Genomic DNA, 19,144 nt, shown 5'->3' with positions numbered 1-19,144 from the left:
CACAGCTTCTCTGGGCAGCTGTGCCAGCGCCTCACTGCCCTCTGAGTGGAGAATTTCCCCCTGACATCTAACCTAAATCTCCTCTCTTTTACTTTAAAACACTGTATTTATGTAATTTGTGAAGATAGGGAGAAAGGAATTACATTCAAATTACTGTATTAGAAATGTAGGGGTTGTTGATGTGGGAGAAAATAACACATCCTTTTCTCAAATATTGAAACTTCAAGTATGTGGCACAAAAAAAAAAAAAAGAAAGCAGAAAAAATACAAGTATATACAACTGGAACTGATGCAGTCCTGAGTACATCTCTGCAATGAGATGTGCTACGTATTAGGTGTCATAGCCCAGAATTTGCAGTGCAGATGTGACATGTTCTGAGGCACTGCAATGGTAGGTCATGGTCTTGCAGAGAGGTGAGTGTGTAAAATTCAGGGAGGAACACGTGAGCTACACACACATGCCATCTGTCCCTGCCAAGTGGCAGCAGCACTTCTTCAGGACATCTTCGTGGGAGCTCTGCAGCTGCCCTGCGGCTCTGTTGAGTGGTGCCGGGAACAGCTGGAGCGAGTTGGCAGAACCGCGGCTGTAATGTGATGCGGAAAATCGTGCATGTGTTCTTTAGAAGATCTGATCTCATAAATGTCTGTCAGCAGTGAAGGAGAGGTGATTGTGGTTTGGAGGCTTAATGAGATGTTAGTGAAAAGTGTGTTGTTAGTGGCATAAGAGTGAAGAAACTGCAATTTGGCAGGTATTTCATTCCACAGGGAGGAACGCAGGACATATTTGACAGCATTTAAATCTGTAGTTCCTGAATAACAGGACTCTAGCACTTGTATTTTCTTTCATTTTCCCCTAGATCATGAAATATATGTTGGTCAGGGAACAGGTTAAAACTGTTTAAAGGATCACAGCTTTTCTAAAATGTAGGCAAATCCCTTACACTCCCTCCCCAATGCCACCAGCCCTGCTCCCTTCCCTGGTTTTTATCAGTGACAGCGTGACATTCACATTCAGAGAGCAGGGAGATGGTCTTGAACTGAAAGGAAAGAGTTACTCAGATCCTACATGGAGGAGAAGGGAACGTGGAGATGACAGGCATTTCTCCCACTCATTTCCCTCTTCTGTCAAATACCTGTATTATTCTCTTTGTCATCTGGATTCTCTGGATCTGGATCAGGATCTTCTCTCTTCTCCCCTCCTCCCCAAGCTGAGCTGCATTTTACTGCTGCTGCTCATAACCCTTTTATTTCTATCATCTTTCACCACAACTTCAATCACCTTTTCTTATTAACTTTTTTCTTCATTCTTTAATCTTCTCAGCCCTGCAAATAGATCTTCGTATTTACAGTTAGTTTTCCTTTCAGAAGTAGTTTGATTCTTCTGAGTTTTGTTATAGTCTAACACATTACTTACATATTAAAAAATAATATTGACACGTGCCAATTGTACCATTTTCCTCACTAGTTTTCAAATTTCTGTGAGTCATTCAAACTGAGCACGGTTCAAATTCAGTGCTTAGCCTGTCTCTTCCATCCACTCTGCTGAAGTGAATGAAAACCGATAAGCTAGGAATTCATTTGGGTATATAGTTTTTGCAGATGTGCTGTCTCATGAGCTTGTGCCTGGGCTAACATTTGGGCTCCAGATCTTGTTTTCTGTTTACTTTTTTGACTGCAGTGAGTGCCGTACTCTGAACATGGGGGAAAGCATTGAGACTGGTTTTCATAGTCAGAGCCCATGGTTAGATCTGGCACTTTCATCCTGTAGAACAAAGAACAGCAAAGTTTTGAAGAGTTCAATTTGAGAGGCAAAGAGAAAGTTAATCGTGTCTCAGCATTAGAGATGCTCGAGTTAGGAGCATCAACAGAAACAGATCCTTCCCCCTGCCTCTGCTCCAATCCCCGGGGAATGTGCTAGACTTTAGGGCAGTCTAGAAAAGCTGTGTGTTTTGTTTTAAGAACTATTGAAAAGTGCCTTTTTAAATGGAAAGCGCTTACCTGCTTACGTATAACGTTAGAAATTTGTCTTTGTAGAGTTACTGAAGAGGTAGTTCTTCATTTGGGGGGGGAGTGGCAGCTGTTAGTTATATAAAAACATTCTTTTCGTAGTTCTCATCCAAGACAATCCTTGACATTTCTCATTGTGTGATAGAACTTGTACTTTCTGGTCAAGCAATCCACCTTAAAATCTTACAGATTAAAAATGCTGTTATAAACAAAAATAGAGCCCGGAATGGATTGCTTGGATGAACTATTCTGCTACTTAGGAAGACGTAAGTACTCCTCTTGGCAGCATGATTTCTGCAAAGGAGAGTAGCATCTCTCTGCTCTTTTTATAGTTCTTAGAATGTGCTTAGGGAGTAGTGGATCAAAGATAATCATCAGACAATTCTTCTACTCTAAAAGGCCTTCTGTAAGTTTCATTGGGAAGGTTAACTGAGGAACCAAAATGGTCAAGGGAAGAGTAGCAGATTATTCTCATGATAGTTATGTTGTGTCTGATTGTCTCTTTTAACAATGGATTTACAAGAATATTTTATCTTTATATATCTGTCAGTAGGTAAAGGGAGTTATTTGGCTACTCAAATCAAGGAAAGGCTGAGAAGCTCAGGAACGGACCAAAGTAGGGGAATCAGCTTGAAGATCTCTACATTTATGTTATCACAGAGCCTATAATTTTAGCATAGCAAGAGAAAAAAAAAACTTTGTTTTTTGCTTTTGAGACATATAGTAGTATACTTGCATATAAAAGTATACGAAATAGTTTAATTTCCAAAAGCTGTTCAAATGCCTGTTGTCACATTCTAAACTCTTTTCACCGTCTGTTGTTTACAGTTGTTCCTGGGTTTGCTCTGGACAGATCTCAGACTTGTTTGTGTATGCTGAGCTTAAATTGAAGTGTTCTAACTTTGATGTGGATGGCAGATAGCATTTCAGCTGCTTTCTCTCAGTGATCTTTTCACTGCTGCAACTCCCTGTTCAGCATCTCAGTAGTTGTATTTCATCTCCAATCAGTGCAGTGCTGAGACCTGGCAAGATATATATTCCTTCACTCACCCCTCCCATTGGTGTTTTGCATCAAACCTCCCCCCATCTCAGTGTTATCTCTCTTATCCTTCTCTTTTATCTATCAAAGTTTTTTTAGATTTAAAATTTACCTTGAAATACTTAAAGACAAACAGTTTTATTAAATGTTGCCTTCATACCTGTGTTCTGGAGCAACGTACAAGCTGGAGCTGAAAGAAGAATCAGAAAGTACATTAGAGATGCCTCTTAAAATGTCAGTATTTTAAAATTCAATACGTGTGTATCTATAGATTTTGAGAGAAAATTTGGATCCTTGCTTTGATGTCAGTACTAGAGATTCTAGAGTTGATGTTTGTAGAAACTGTTTTCAGAGAGGGGATCAAAGGAATGTTGAAATTAAATATTAATGAAATCATGAGGTATCTAGGAAAAATTCTGCCCCCTCAACCTCAATGGTTGTCAGGTATTCTTCAGAGATTAAGAAAATAAGATGGGTAGAAATGTTTTGATGACATATTCTAGGCAGGAAATGGATCTGTGGGAGGTGGATGGGTTGATGCTGGGATTGGAGGATTTACAGGGAAAGCAGGAAGAACTGGAACTGTAGAAACAGCAGCAGGGTGATGGTAGGGAGTACCTCCCTTAGGATGTATGCATGAATGTGGTGGGAGTGGTGACACAGTAAGGTTAATAGGGCCACCTACCAGTTCTGTTGTGCTATATAATAAATGTGTGATTAGGTAGAGAGCTGCTGTTTTCCATAATCCCAAACAACGAGTGAGATCTGTGTTCATGGAAGCCACTGCCCTGAGGTTAAATATCTCTGCTTACTAACAGCAGAACGTCAGCCACCATCACTGCTTTATCTAGATGATGATATTACAACCAGGACTAACTGTGCAGCACCAAGTGCTCCAGGATCTTGGAGTCTCTAAAAAAGAGGTTGTTCCTCACAGTTCAATCTCCTGCCTGTACCGTGAAAGCTTTCTTGAAAACTGTTTGAATGTGTAAATATTGCTCCAAGATGATCATTTACAAGGGCTTTTCAGTCTTCACACTGTACACTTCAACCCTACAGCATGTTTTGCAATCACCTTGCATAAGCCTGGAGGCTAAATCCCCAAAACTAACGGATTGTTTATTCTTTTTCCTTTTCATTTAGGCAGAGCTTAGGGAGCAGCTGTTGTGGAAACCAGTTTTTTTGCATTTAAGATCCCACAATGGACAGCCCTAATTGCTTATTGGTACCTTAGAGCAATAATTTGCTGCTCACCAGTTCTTTACATGGCATTCAGCTTTACTGCTGTAACTGCAAAAGTATGTCTTAAACTGGGAAAAATTAAACAGGAAACAAAAATGTTCCACGCAACTTTAGATCCCCTTTTTTATATTCAAGAGGGATGTACAAGTTAAACCCCCCTATTGTGCCTTTTGCCAAAACCACTCTGCTGTCTGTGGTGATGCCCATTTCCAGCTGGAGCAGGCTACACGTCCTCAAGAGCCTATGGGAGAATCTCCTGTGTTACAGTCACTCCCCATCAAACAACCGGGCACGTGTCTTCTGTGACCAAAATGCAGACGCCCACATCTCATATTGGGTATGCTTTTGGAAGAAGACATTCGTAACTGCTTGCCATCTTGTGATGAAAGCATACCAAACATATGGCAACATGGGTTTTGGACCAGTAATACATGTGGCAGCGAAGACATCATGGAGAAAGAAGGAGTAGGGCAGTAAAGAGGACTGGAACGAAGAGAATAAAGGACAGCTACAGGGAGCAGGCCTTGTGGTGTCTTCAGCCTGGCTTTTAGTGTGGACACCTCTTGGCTGTGCTTTCTATATGATTCCGCAGACATACTCATAGTATGATTGCTGTAGCTTTACTGAAGTCTTAGAGGTGCTTGATATCATCCTATTCTGGAGACCTTTGTTAATTTTTATCAGAAGCAGTACTTTGGATGATTGATTGATTGATACATTGTGTTGTGTGGACCTATAGCATAATTGCTGGTGCTATTTTGGCCCAGCCTACTGTGTTCTTATTTTGGGGTTTCTGTCTTCTTGTTGCTGCTGTTCTGGTGTTTGAAACTGTGCAGAATTACACAGCCAGTGATCTGCAATAAAAATCCAGTCTTTCTTTCCTTCTCTAGAGAAATGAATTATAAATGTCCTTGTTGCCAAGCTCTTGATAACTATAAAAGTGGGAGAACCTCTCAGTGATATACCTTAATAGCAGAATTAATGATGTTTGAGCTTAAGTCTGTTTGTTGTGACTTCATTAGCTTTTCAGCTGAGAAAGCAAGTGGGGGAAAATGTATTTCAAATGCATGAATTGTGCACTGGGCCACACTGGGAGACAGGCAGCCTATTCTGTCCTGTGCAGCGCTTTATTCCCACTAGTATACTGCTGTTGTTTCTTTCCCATGTTGCATATGTTATGGCTTTATTTCACCTATAGTTTACTTACGGGCTGGACATTTTTATTGTTTTAAAGTCTAAATGTTTACTTGCCCGGCAGAGTGTTTGTGTGTGCGTGTATCTTTTTTCTCAGGTTTCTGTGCTGTGTTGTCAAAACTGAAAATCAAACACATGAGCAGTTTTTACACAGTGATCAGTTTTTAGACAGTCCTCTTTAGGGTTTGTTTTTGCTTTGATTTTTCTTTCAAACTGTCTTCTTCCTAAATACTGAAATGTGTCTGAATTGGAAGCTTGCTAAACATTTCACGTCTTTGATGAAGGGCAGACCCCTGTGCTCAACTTCTTAATCTCTTGCAACAAGCTCTGTCAGTTTTTTAGAGCAAGAAGGTCTTATTATAGTCATAAGAGTGGAATCCAGTACTCCGTATTACAGTACAGGATTTTATTTGCAGAAAAGCCCCCTTTTAATGAGTGTGAATTCCTGGTAGTAAGAGCCAAAACTCATGTTTTAGTGTTTATTTTTTACTATTTGGCATGTCCTCAGACAATTTGTTTGTTGTGCTGGATCATCATGGGGTCTGTTAGATCATCTAATTGAAAAAAATAAAGGGAGTTTGTTGTCCTGGAACTGCTCCAGGAGTTGTTTGTTCCATAGCCAAGTCCCTCCTATGCTCTAACTATGAGGTCATCTCCATAAGTCACATTTATTATGTTTAATTTATTTCCCCATTACAGACTTGGAATCTAAAACTTTTTAATTAAATATACAGCATAACATGCATTTGAAAAGCAGCAATGTAAATTGCTTCTCTCAGGTTAGCCACCTGGCCTTCAGCCTTAGGTTGAAGGTTATTCGTTCTGCACTCCAGCAGAAATGCGGTGATTATTATTGCTGATGTTAACTACATCTACTGCTAAGATATGAATAAGGCACTGAAAGATAGGAAAAGCAATTTTCTGTTTGTATTTCTGTTTGAGGAAAAAACAATAATCCAGCAGCCAGAATGTCCGCAATGTTTTTCTTGTTTTCAACTTGATTTTTCAGCAACGGTAGTTGTTTGGAGATATCCAACAACACACTCTGTCTAATGACAACAAGCTTGCAAGTGTATGTTCATTCCTGTTCTGAGTATTCCAGGTTCTTTCTAAACAAGAACTTTCTAATCAAGTTAGTCTTGAAAGATGTATTTGACAGTAGGGAGTGTCTGCTTTTCTTTTATTAGAGATCATTCCAATCTTCATTTGCCACTTAGAAGGTACACCAAAAAATGGAGTTGCTCTATAGGATTTTATGTACTGATCTCTGAACTTAACTTTTTCAGGAAACGGAAGACTTACTTATTGCCTCCTTTGACGGAGAGATTTCTATGCCCCATAAATCAGGAAGGAGAGTTTCAAGGGCTAGCTCCTGTCGCTAGGTAATTACATATTCAGCACAATCTCCTGAAATGTGTATCATTTGTGTCAGAAAGGAAAACAGACTTCTACTGACAGCTTCATCTCATAAGCATGAAAACTGGGGGGTGGAGGGTTTAGGGGACTTTATTGTGCTCTTTTATAGGGTTTGTGAGCTCTTACACAATTCTGTGAAATCATCTGTGTGATTTCCTGACGCTGCCAGCCCTGATTGTCGCTGTGGATGGCAGGTATGGAGGGGTCCCAAGTAAGGAAGTAAAAAGGGTGAAAGTAAGAGCAGAGGTCATTTAAAGAAAAGAGAAAAGCAATTTTTCGAGGAAGGAGTGTATAAGAATTAGAGAATCTATCTTTCAAAAAATGATAGATGAGTTCTGACGATTAGTTATGGAAAGCGAGTAAAAGAGACTGGGGCGCAGAAAGGGAGTTAGTATTGCTTAATGCACTTACTTCCTATTCTAAAGATAGCCATCTAAATAAAAATTTCAGTGGTGTTGGAGAGCAATTGTAGACCAGTATGTATTCAGTTTGCACCAGCTGCTTGACCTTGCCTTGCTGCTGACTGCAATGAGGCAGTCGCTGTTGTGACCAGCTCTGTCCCTGGGCTGCCGTAGAGATGTGTGTGAATAACCATCAGCAGTTCAGCGAAATCTGGGGACTGTCGTACTGAGTCCTCTGCTGCAGATTGTTCAAGTTCAAAGCAAACCTCTGTCATTTTTCCAGTTCTGTCACCTCTGCAATAATTCATATTTGGGCTGTCTGGCCTGTCAGGAGCTAAGGATTAAAACACGAGTGAGGATGCATCTTCTCTTGCAGTTAACCTCATCACTGGTCTGTCATTTTGCAGCACAGCCAGTCATGCTAAATTTCTGCTGACTTTTAGTAGCTTGAATGTAGGTTCTGAGGGATTTTTACATAGGAACTACAGATCCTTTTTTTTTTTTTTTTAATTGCCACTTTCTACCCCCCAGAAGGGGAATATCAAAGAGCGAGGTTCATCTTGAACAGTGAAGCAGCATGGCAAAATTCCTGGAAGTTGCAGGTGGACTGCAATTGCTCAAAAGTATAAACAGATACTTTGAACTTAACCTGTTAGTTTCAAGTTTGTAAGCTGTTCTTTGTTTGTAACTACAGATCTAGGTACTCTTCAAAGGGGTATCTGTCTTTTTACTTGCAGGATTCTTGGGAACTTGTATGTCTGCACTGAAGCAAGTCAGTATGCAGACAACTCTTTTAGTACAAGAAGTTATGGAACTCGGGATCCACAGTGAAGACCTCACAAAGTAGCTGGGAAAGTAAAAGGAACACAAAAACGCAAGTGAGGGTAGAGCTGCAAAATGGGAGTTTGGCACTTGGCGTAAGAAAATTAATTTGGTCACGGAGAAAGCAAAATAGGCATTCCCAAAAATTGAAAATGGCAAGTGTACCATGCATAGTCAGTTAAGAAACCCATGCTAGGAAAAAAAAAAAGATAATATTGAGTGTTTATAAGAGACAATTCAGTTTATGTTTCAATCAAGATGAATGTGATTTATTTAGAAGTGGTGTAGGAGAAAAAAGTAGTTCCAGTCTCTGGCTTGAAGTGAAGCTGGAGATTGAAGGAGATGTTGTGGACTATGAATGGACAAATATTTCTTATGTAACATCAGAATGAGATTGTGGTGTTCTACTGGATTCTCATAGACTTAATAAATTTGGCTTAGCTGGTGGTGGAAGATTATGAAAAATGATGGCTTTTCAGTGTTTGTCAATCCAGTTTTTTGAAAAATTTCAGTGTGTGACTTCTGGATTTCAAGCATAATGTTACCTATAAAAATTTGCTCTAAACGTACTGGAATTTTGGGTTTGTTTTTCACAAAGTTGAGACACTCTTGGACATATTTTTAGAAACAATACTCTGAAAAGCTTTATCTGAATATATCCTTCTGTAGATATGAAGGACAACAAACATGTTTATGTCCCATCAGTTAACTGCTGTTTCCTGTTCTGAGTTCTGAGAAACTAATTATCATAATTTTGCAATATGTAAAGACCCCATCCTTATTTTAGAATGAAAGCTGACTGAAATTTTCATCCGCTACTGAGGAAATACAGAGATCACCAACAAATATTTTATTTTCATAAAGTCCGTTGTAACCTAACTGCAGCATTCTACAATGATCTTTTTTAAGTTTCAAGCTGATGTTTGTCTAAAATAGCTTAACTTGGTCATGTACTTCGTCTCCTATTTTGAAAAAATTCAGTCATTAAAAGAAGGTCTGGATTTCAACTTTTAATTTCTTAGTTTACAACTCACAAGGTGATTATTTCTGAACTCTCATACAAGATATGCCACCAACAGAGTGCAAAAACATTCACTCGCATGTGGGTCTGGCACACAGACAGAGCAAAGGTTTATTTTTATTAGTGAAGTTTTCTTCTGGGAGAAGGAATAGATAAAGGATTTGAAGGAAACAGAGCCATGTGAGGTGAATTCGTACCAAAAGACCTACATTCTTGTGCGTGTGTGTGTGTGTGTTGTCAGTAATACACTGACAACATACCTATTAGCTTAGACTTTTACTTACGTCATTCCACATGGAGAAGGAGGAAGTTGTTATCTGCTGCTTGCTTTTCAGTTTTATCTTCAGGGAAATTCAAGACTGCCACAGTGCATTGATAGGTAAATGCTAATTTTCATACGTATTGGCATTAGTGCTCATGGGGCATTTTATTCAAATTGTAGAAACCCATAGTTGTGAAGGATCTAGAAAGAGGGAATTGTATCGGGCTGTAAAAGGTCAGGATGACAGCTTCTGAAAGAAATGACATATGGCTACGATATCTGTTCTGCAGGGTAATTTATAATGGTGTTTTGTTTTTTTTCTTCCTTACTTCTGTGAAGGATCACTGAAGTTGGGGTAGTTTCTTGAGATCTGGAGATGTGAGTTGTTTGCCCCTATGGCATTTCTCATAGGCTCAGGTCAATGACAGCTTATCGACTGACAGAGCCAGTGGATTCACGGGGACTGATAAGAATGCTGGACAGCACCATGATGAAAGAACTGCTCTAGGTGAAGAGAAGCATCAAAATATGTTATTAACTTATTTTCTTATGAAAGAAGTAGATTCATAAATGCCACTGAAAATGATTGGTCATGAGCAGAAGTGCTAAACTGAGTGTAAAAGCTTTTCTCGTGGTGAAACTCGCTGGTCACCCGCTATCCAGCTTTACTTTTTACTTACACATCACTAGGAATACACTTGGTTTGGCTTGCTGCCATGCAATGCAGTTGCTCAACTGTATTTCCTGCTAGTAACCCTTTATTTCCATTTCACAATGACTTCTGATCACTGATTATTATATCTCTAGATTAACTCACCTTGAATCCATTTGTATTCTATGTAGAGAAATAAGCATTTCAGGGGAGGAATCTATTAGATAATAATATAATAATGTTCATAATTTTTGGATTTTAAACATCTGCATTACGGAGATACATTGCACCCCACATTTGATTTATTATATAAGCTTGATACCTGGTAAGAAGCTTGGCTGTAGCAATCAGCATTTAGCCAGCAGAACTGCGTTGTATGAGTTGATCCTTTTCACTGCAGCTAGTTGGTATTGATAACATCTTGCATAATGCATATGATTTTAACTCTTAGTGGACATAGCGTTGATCCCTATTAGGCATGATTATAGCCTATTTTTATGGGGCCCACAGCAGAGGTTGCTTTTCTTACCAGCAATGTAATACTAGCCCCAAAATGTTTGAGTGAGCAGATTCCAAGCATAGACTTAATATTCATAGTGATGTCAGAGTTTTCAGATGTCCAATAAAAAATTAGTAAATAAATGAAAGCACTGTAGTACTCATTTGGAACAGAACAAGCTGTAAAAAAAAACTCATTATTTTACTATCATTTAATACACATAGTGCAACATGGATTTGCCTAGCTTATAAGTAAGCCAAATAGTGCCAAAGAATTAATTAGTGATAAAGATTGACTTTTTAAATTATCTTAATTGTTTTGATGACAATTAAAACAATCATTTTCTAAGGTCATTCTAATTCTTTGGGTAATTCTGAGATTTAGTTCTTGAAATCTGATAGTGTAATTTCAAAAACCGAAGAAGTCCCTTACTTAATAGGTATGTACCTGCATTTGTATATCTAGTCAATATTTTGAATTTTTGAAGTGCAGATCTATCCACTGAGTGTATTCCAAAAAGCATACAGAGAATCAGAGAATCCCAGGGGTTGGAATGGATCTCAGGAGATCATCGAGTCCAACCCACTGCTAAAGCAGGTGCCCTTCAGGAGGTTGCGCAGGTAGGCATCCAGACAGAGCTTGAATATCTCCTGCACATTCAGTAAATTCATGGCAACAAAATATAAATATAAGGTCTAACATGATGTAATATAACTTATGTACTAGCACTAGTACTAGTTCAGATTTCCACAGGCAATTGAAAGTACTTATAGTTTACAGGAAGAGAAACACAGAACTTGGCACTATTGAAGGCATGTTGACTCAGCATCACTTCTGGGGGGATGGGGTTAATCTTTGGCTGTGAGCTCTGTGCCGTTCATTGAAGACAACCACCAGCTCACATTATAAATCACATAAAATCTTACAGACAATGTATGGAAAGTAACAGTATTAAACCTCGAAGTTTACACACTTGGCACTTGACACTTCAGTGATAGCTTTTCTTCTTTTTACTCACTGTCTGCAGAACAGAACAGAGAAGTAATCTGATGGTTTAGAAATCTGTAAAAAATAGAAGAGGTAAATCAAGTTAGGGAAGCAGTATGGTAAAGGCATGAAGCAAGCCTGAGGAGATTCACAGATTAGGGCCGAGGCTATTGTTTGTTGATACAATAGAAGGAACAAGTTCGGAAAGTGTGTGGACGCCTGCCACATGTAGCGTCTTCCACTCAGCAGGACAGGGCTTCCACGTCAGCCTTGTGACAGGCAGCTGAGGAGAGGGGCCTCCATCTCTGGCTCTCATCCTTCCCTAGGACAGCAGAGCCACTCTGTACTAGGGGCTGGTCTGGAGATGTGGTTTTCTGCAGTCACCTCTTCCAAGTCTGTGCTCTTCTGAGGGCTCACAATGCTAGTTTTTTTTTTTGTCTAATTGTATCTCAAGATAGAATTATTAAATTAGATGAAGCAGTTTGCATTGCATTGTATTCAGTAGTTTTCTCTAGTTGTGGGAATGCTCTTTTGTACTTCTTTCGAAAGCAGCGTTACACCTTTGATTTTTGTCAAGAGAAAGCAGAAGGCCCCAGCCCTTGTGGCCCAGGCTACTACATGCCCTATGTGCTCATTGCTGGCAGCAACAAGGATCACTGGCCTGATCCATCTCACCCCCCCTGGTCTCTTCTCTGATACCAGCTGTCCTTCCCTACCTCCTCATAGCCCTTCTCTCAACCTGTGCCAGCTTGCCATTGTTTCTCTTCCTCTGAATGGAGGAGACCGCAATTAATATCAGAATATGAGGAATACCCTATTTGACATTTACTGGGCTGTTTTGTTTTGCTTTGCTTTGTTTCATAGAATCACAGAATATCCTAAGTTGGAAGGGGTCCACAAGGATCAAATCCAACTTCCAGTCCCATACGGACCACCCAAAATTCAAACCGTATGTCCAAGAACATTGTCCAAATGCTTCTTGAATTCGGGCTGCTTGGGGCCATGCCCACTGCCCTGAGCAGCCTGTTCCATGCCCACTGCCCTCTGGTGTAGAACTTTTTCCATATATCCAGTCTTTGTTCTCATGGTGTGGCACTCTGATAGCTCATGGTCATTTTGAGGTCAAATTTATCCTGAAATCAGTCTTTCTAATGATGACTGTATGACAATATGTTCATGCAGAGGAGCTGCATCTGAGATGCAGTGACAACGCATGTTTGGATATTTCCTATCTTATCATTGGCTTTTGTGGCCTGAATAATTTTAAAATGAATGACATAGAAAACATTTATGTGATGTTCTGTGTTTACAGGTGTAATCCTTGAATCTTTCTAATGTACAGATGTCCATTGCCAAGCACTGTAAGTCGTGGTATAAAGCACAAACATTTCAGTGGCACAGGGAAGTTTTCACCCAGCTCAGTGTCATTTACATGTTCAGATAGAGCATCCTGAAGTGCATTCTTCCAAGCTGTCTTGTAGGCAGAGTGTTACACTGGTTTGTATTTCTGGTAAATGTTTTGCAGGAGTAACCTATTAATAGCTGATTTCCCTACAGCACCCTATGCTGTTTAAAGGTTAAGAACAGATTTGTAAATGGAAATTTATAGTGGTTATTTTTGTTGAAATCAAGTGTACTCAATTAGCGTCCATGTAAAAGAGCTACTTTAAAGAATACAATAGTCATCATGTATCTAATGATCCTTTATTAACAGATTATGATCGTATCTTTATTAGTGTTATTAATTGTGCTGACAGTGTGGCTGACAGGTGAAGCCATTTCTTATTACAGTAGCTTTTGTGCCGCAGCATCAAGATCAGAAACGCAGTTCCTGAAGATTTGCCTGTTATGAAGAATAGGCTGCAAAGAAATGGAAGCGCATCTTACCATTGTGTTTAGTGACACAGGTGACAGATTGCTGTAGCTGATTCTGAGCAAGAAGAGCTTGCACATAGATAGACTTAAAGTCTTTCAGGCTTGGTTCACATTTACATATTATGTATGAAAATTAGGACTAGGACAGGGTTGTTCTGAGTTGTTAAACACTTCGGTGTGGTGTATGAACAGCTGTTATCAGCTGAGATTGCTGGATTACACCACTTCACTTTTGCGTTCGTACTATTGCAAGTCTCAGATTCCACAATAACTTATTTATTATTTATAAAGGGCCTGTTCCAAAATTATTGCAAGTTCTCCAGACTTTCCAACATTTTTCCCTTCTCCATCATGCACACACCAATATTTCTTGTCACCTTTCATCCCAAATAAAATGATCCTGATATACTCCTGTGAGATTTCATCTATGCTTCTGATCTTTAGGATAAACTAAACAAATATATGCTCCAAAGAATGTAACCCATGCTACACAAACAGCCCAGTGCATGTTGAAAGAAAGCTTTAGCTTTTAAGTAAAAATAGATCGGTAAAATTATATGGATTTGTATTTCATTAAGGCATTCTGTAAGTGTTACCTTTGTAATTTCAGGACTAGCAGGGAATAGGACAAGTGAATAAAAGAATAGCAGAATAAGAAAATAGATAAATTAGGACTCTCACAGGAAATGGTCACACTCTCCTGTTCAGGCGAGGTTTTCCACCTCTCCATAGGTATGCAGACAGAATACTTATTAAATCTATGTAAGTAGTCTGCCTGCTTAGTCTTCATATCTACTATTTCAGCTGTCCTAAGAAATTCATGTCTGGAAAGCACAGAAGTTGAATTCCAATATAAACCTGGTTTTAGAAAGGACCGCTTGAGTCAACGAGTCATGTCCCTTCAATTACAAGCAAACATGTGATAACTATTTAATCCAAGAGATCATTTGCTTTACACACAAAAATACCTATAACAATCCTAAGATCTATACCACAAAAGGCCAAGCTGAGCATGACACAACAAGTATGTGTTACAAGCAGTGCATGGGGTAAGACAAGATAGATGAATGAGGAGAAAAGCACTGTGTATTTAGTCAGTGAGTGTGATGTTTCATCGGGGTTTACTAGTCCAGACTCATGCAGTGAAGCACAAGTTGTATTCCTGCAATAAAGACTGTTGATGCAGATCAGGGTATGAGGCTACACACAGCCTGGCAACGTTATTTCCTGAAGCCATTTTTACCAATTACTTGTGTGCAGTAATATGTAGGAATCCTTAAGCAGGGTTAGAACATGGACTTACTTGCTTTGAACTTACCAGTGCTTCTGGGTCTTGGAGATGCATTAATGTGCACTCACTAAAAAAAGAGTTGCACAATTCCTTGATTCGTGTAAACAGACCTGCATGAGAGGATTGCCTTAATTTGTAAAGATTTTCTGTTGGGGGACACTGTTGACCATTACAGCATACACAAGATTTACAGCATAGCTTTGAATTTGGGCATCAATAACATGACTATGGAGAGACTTTTTTTATAAAAATAAGTCAGCCATAATTATCTTAATTTCTGAGGTGGAAGAGCTAAAACCCAAAAAGCTGAAGTGTATCTCCGTATTTACATCAAGATGAGAGGTGATACGAGCACACATAACTTACAGATCGGATGTGATCGTGGTAAATGTGGTGACAACCTAGCTTAGCAGAATGTGGCCTAATAAATGGAGGTGGTGTCAGAACATGCTGTGACTGTCACAGTTCTGCCAACACATGTGAGTTAAGGTGAGGCTAAGGCATGTCTTGCATATGTTCAGTGTCATAACAGATATTTTTTCCCTAGTTTCTCACTCCTGGTCAAATAGGGTGATCGTGATAGTCAACCTGAGCATTTACATTCAGAATTCTTTATCATATACAAAATTAATTACAAACTGAAGATAAATTATTGAGCTTCATTGTTACAGCTGTGCAAGTTGTCAGTCAGCACATTGCAGAGAATGCAGGACATGTCCCCCATATAGATATTTTTCCTCTAGTTTTTCAAGTAGCAACCACAGCGATAATTCTAGCACTGTACTGTGCTAGAACTACTTCTGTATTTGTTTATGAATTACCTTCTAAGCTGAGGTGATATGAGCATATTTTGCTTGGCTTCACTTAAATCTATTCAATCTTGAGCACTCCCCTGAAAAACTGATTAGAATTAATTTTTGATTGCCTCAAAATGTGAATGTATTACTTTGCTTATTTAATTTAGGAAGGGGTTGGGGGTGTCCTTGGAGACCCAAATCAAGTAAAACTTCCCACAACTGGGGATACTGCCATGAAAGTGTCTGTTTTTCTAACCATGCAACATATCCCATAATAGAGGATCTCAAATTCATGAAATGAGAGCTTGTCCTTTTGCTTATTGCAAAAGCCTCTGTGTCGTGTAGCTTAACAGTATTACTTGACTGTAGTATGTAATAATTGAACCACACAAGGTTACTCAGCCTATTCAATGTGACTAGGCCCTTGCTGGATTTCAGTCTTAGTCAGCAACTTCTGCTTGGAGTACTGACAGATGGAAGTGTGTGCAGTGCTGCCGTGCGAGTCTGTCTTTGCAGAAAGGGATTTCTAGTCTGAAAAACCAAGTCACTTGAATTATCTTACCAGTCTGAACATCAACTGAGCTGACTGGGATTTCCACACCAGGTGTTCCCCATTCTCTGTTTCCTCCCAGGATGTGGACAAGGAGTAACTAGCCTGGAGAAGGAATAACCAGCTTGAGTGAAAGAGATTGTCCTCTTTCTCTAATGTGATCATACCACAAAGCTGCTTTTCACCTGATGCTTTTCTGTACAGGCTTCTGTGGAGCATCTGGCCTGCTAGCACGCTTCTTGGAGCAAATGCTCTCCTTCACAACTGCTCTCTTGGAGCAAAAGGCTATCATCCTCATGTCTGCTGGCTGCTACCTGCAGTTTTTCTCTGGAAAACTCTGCTTTATTTTCAAACCTTATTACTTTTACTCCACAGACTTCCACCAGGCCATTTCATCTCCCTTTTGCTGTGCTCACCTGTGCTCTTCAGTGCCTCACAAAGGAGCAGCAGAGGGGTGAGCTGCTTTGCCAGGCCAGCGATTTGGTGTTAATTGGAGGAGCGTGGCATAGGAATGGGGACACTACAGCTGGGTCAGGGAGTCACATAACTGCCCCCTCCCGAGGCTGACTCTTTCCTGCATCACTTAGTTTGTCCTTAATCCATGGAATGAGGTCTATTTGGAGTGAGTGTGGACTCACAGACCTTTTCCTGCTTCATCAGGGGGAAGAACTCCCCTCCAAGTTTTTATAAGGACTTCTCTGAGGTGACAGATTTAAACACACCAGGCGAAAGGTTAGATTTTTTACTGTGGCATTTACTTCTCAGCATAGCGTGTGCTGTGTATTTACTAGATCCATAGTCAGTATTTTTCATACAGCCAGAGTCATAATTTTTCAGGTTCCTGGTTCGTGTATCTTACAAAAATCCAAATGTAGCATTCCAGGGAGTGTGTACTTTTGTGTTAATATTTGACAGCTCCAGGGAGACAAACTTACCAAGAATTTATTACCAGGGAGAAATAATTATTTTTCTTGAATACCTATGCAAATAACCATTTATTTTTCTCTTTTCAGACTGTGGTTTGACAATGAGGTGGAGTAAAAGCATGAAAGAGAGGTCAGTGAGGAGAGGCAGTTCAGGTCACGTAGCATTACCCAGCTAGTGCAGTGCCCAGACTTGAGGACAGTGACAGTACGGAGGTCAGAGACCCCTGTGAAAGCCAAGGCAGGAAGACTGACAAGCAGGAAGAGTCTGTTTTCCCACTGCTTAGCTCCCCTGAAAGCTTTTATTAACATCCATTTTTTCATTGCTTTGTCTTTGAGAAACAGACCAAAAGCCACAGAAGGGACTTTATAAGGGAAGATGGCCTGCAAAGAGTCTGCAGGGTTTCTGTCGAAAAACCTCCTCTGCCTGTAAGTAATGTTTTCAAGAAAATACTCTGCATCAGTCCTGCTGTGGATTAGAGGAGTAAGGAGCAACGGGATCTGTGGAGCTGTATCTGTAGAAGCTCCTTCCTTACTGGTTCTCACTGAGTTTTGTCCCTCTTCGTGGACAATTTAGTCCAAACAGAATAGGCAAAAGAAGCTGCTCTGTGATTCTGTGGCAGGGGCAATAGCTGAATTATCAGTTTTCTTCTATTCAAGTGTATGAGGACAACCTCTGTGCTTATAGCTTGGGCTCACCAGCACTCAGCCTGAGTAGGAACCTGCAAAGGAGAGTGGGACATGAATTTTTATATATACATACTTATATAGATATATATAAAGATCTGACAGGGAAGGAGCAGTGCAAAATATCTTGCTTTCAAGAGGATCAGGAACTTGAGGAGGAGGATGCCATGTTGGCTGACTGGGAAGAGCAGGGAGAATCTCCTTTTCCTTGAATTCCCAAAATTTTGCTTTTATCCATGTATGATTTGTTCTAGAAGCTTGTTTGCTAAAACAGCATTGCTGAAACCATTTCTAGAGGCAGGTTGGATAGCATCCTGTTTAGGCTCACAGTTGGGTTTTTCTGTGTGCAGAAGACACGTATGCATGTGATAACTTTGATTTCTCTCTGGGGAAAAAATATGTGCAGCATGCAAAGAGGGTGAGAGCTGCTTCTGTGATTGCTGTTATTTCTAGGATTTTGTAGTTCTGAATGTGCCAGAATAAGGAGTGCTGCGTTTGGGAAGGAAAAAAAAAATAGGAAGAGTGTGAATATAATTACAGCCAAAAGTTGCTTCTGGGCACAGGTCGCTTGCACATGTCATTCTTCAACTGTGTGATCTTTTCTCAGGAGGAAGAGACCCAAAGGGGTCATGGGGTTTGCAAGGGGGAGAGAGGAAATGAGAAACACTTTCCCTCTTTCGGAGAAAGGTAAAAGCAGGATATAGCACGATCCTGTCAAGTCCTGTTGGCCCCGAGCCTTGTCTCTGCTAGGAATAAACCTGCACCAAATATCCCCACCTTAGTATATACAGGAACAAAACTGCTAAGGAGGAGCTGGGGAAGAAACAAGGCCAAAACCAGCCAGATTTGGAACATGGCAAGTTAAGCATTGAAATAGGAAATAAATATGGCTCCACTCAACCTTTGCATCCTATCCTATCCCTTCTGCCAGCGAAGAGCAGCAAGTCGTGTCTCCTCCCTTGAGCCATTCACCCTGCAGCCCCAAAAACTGCAGGTGGTGTGAATTGTGCTTCCAGTCCCACCTGCGTCAGAGGACAGGAAAACAGAAATGGGGAAAAAACATTCGGTTCTAAAAAATGGGCAGTCTGATGCTAACAAACGCATATTTTGGCCCAGCAGAACCTATGGATTTTTTACCTGTAGTATTCTCCCCAGACACACAATGCCTGTGCAGGGAGGAAAAGGAAACAGCGATGAGGAGCAGCAGGGAGAATGAAACAGTGTTCATGTTCTAGACCGAACAGGGCCATCAGCACAGGTACCTGGCACCCGGGTGCCATAGTGCAAGCACAGGTAGAGCACTGCCTGTTCTCCTTCGTCGTCTGCGCCTCCACGGCGGGAGTGCAGCTTCGGCAGTTGGAGGAATAGCAGTATTTAGAAATACAGGGTGCCGGTATTTCGAGCCGCGGGAGGCTCCGCGCCCACCCTTCCTTCGCCGCTCCCGCGTCTTCGCGGCTCTCCGAGCTGCGCGCATCGTCG

At 40.4% G+C, this 19,144-nt stretch overlaps 1 protein-coding gene across 1 annotated transcript in view; it reads left to right on the top strand.

Moving 5' to 3' along the window:
• LOC109366928 (guanine nucleotide-binding protein G(s) subunit alpha-like) overlaps positions 1-8,130 on the top strand; it is an 8,643-nt gene extending 513 nt beyond the window's left edge. Inside the window, exon 2 of the mRNA XM_031552850.1 lies at positions 8,037-8,130. Coding sequence (XP_031408710.1) covers positions 8,037-8,130 — 94 coding nt within the window. The remainder of the gene's footprint in view (positions 1-8,036) is intronic.
• Positions 8,131-19,144: the final 11,014 nt, after the last annotated feature.

The sequence above is a fragment of the Meleagris gallopavo genome, chromosome 3 (assembly GCF_000146605.3).
Source record: "Meleagris gallopavo isolate NT-WF06-2002-E0010 breed Aviagen turkey brand Nicholas breeding stock chromosome 3, Turkey_5.1, whole genome shotgun sequence".
Lineage (NCBI taxonomy): Eukaryota > Metazoa > Chordata > Aves > Galliformes > Phasianidae > Meleagris > Meleagris gallopavo.
Note: the sequence above shows the minus strand (reverse complement) of the source record. Positions and strands in the feature narration are given on the sequence as shown.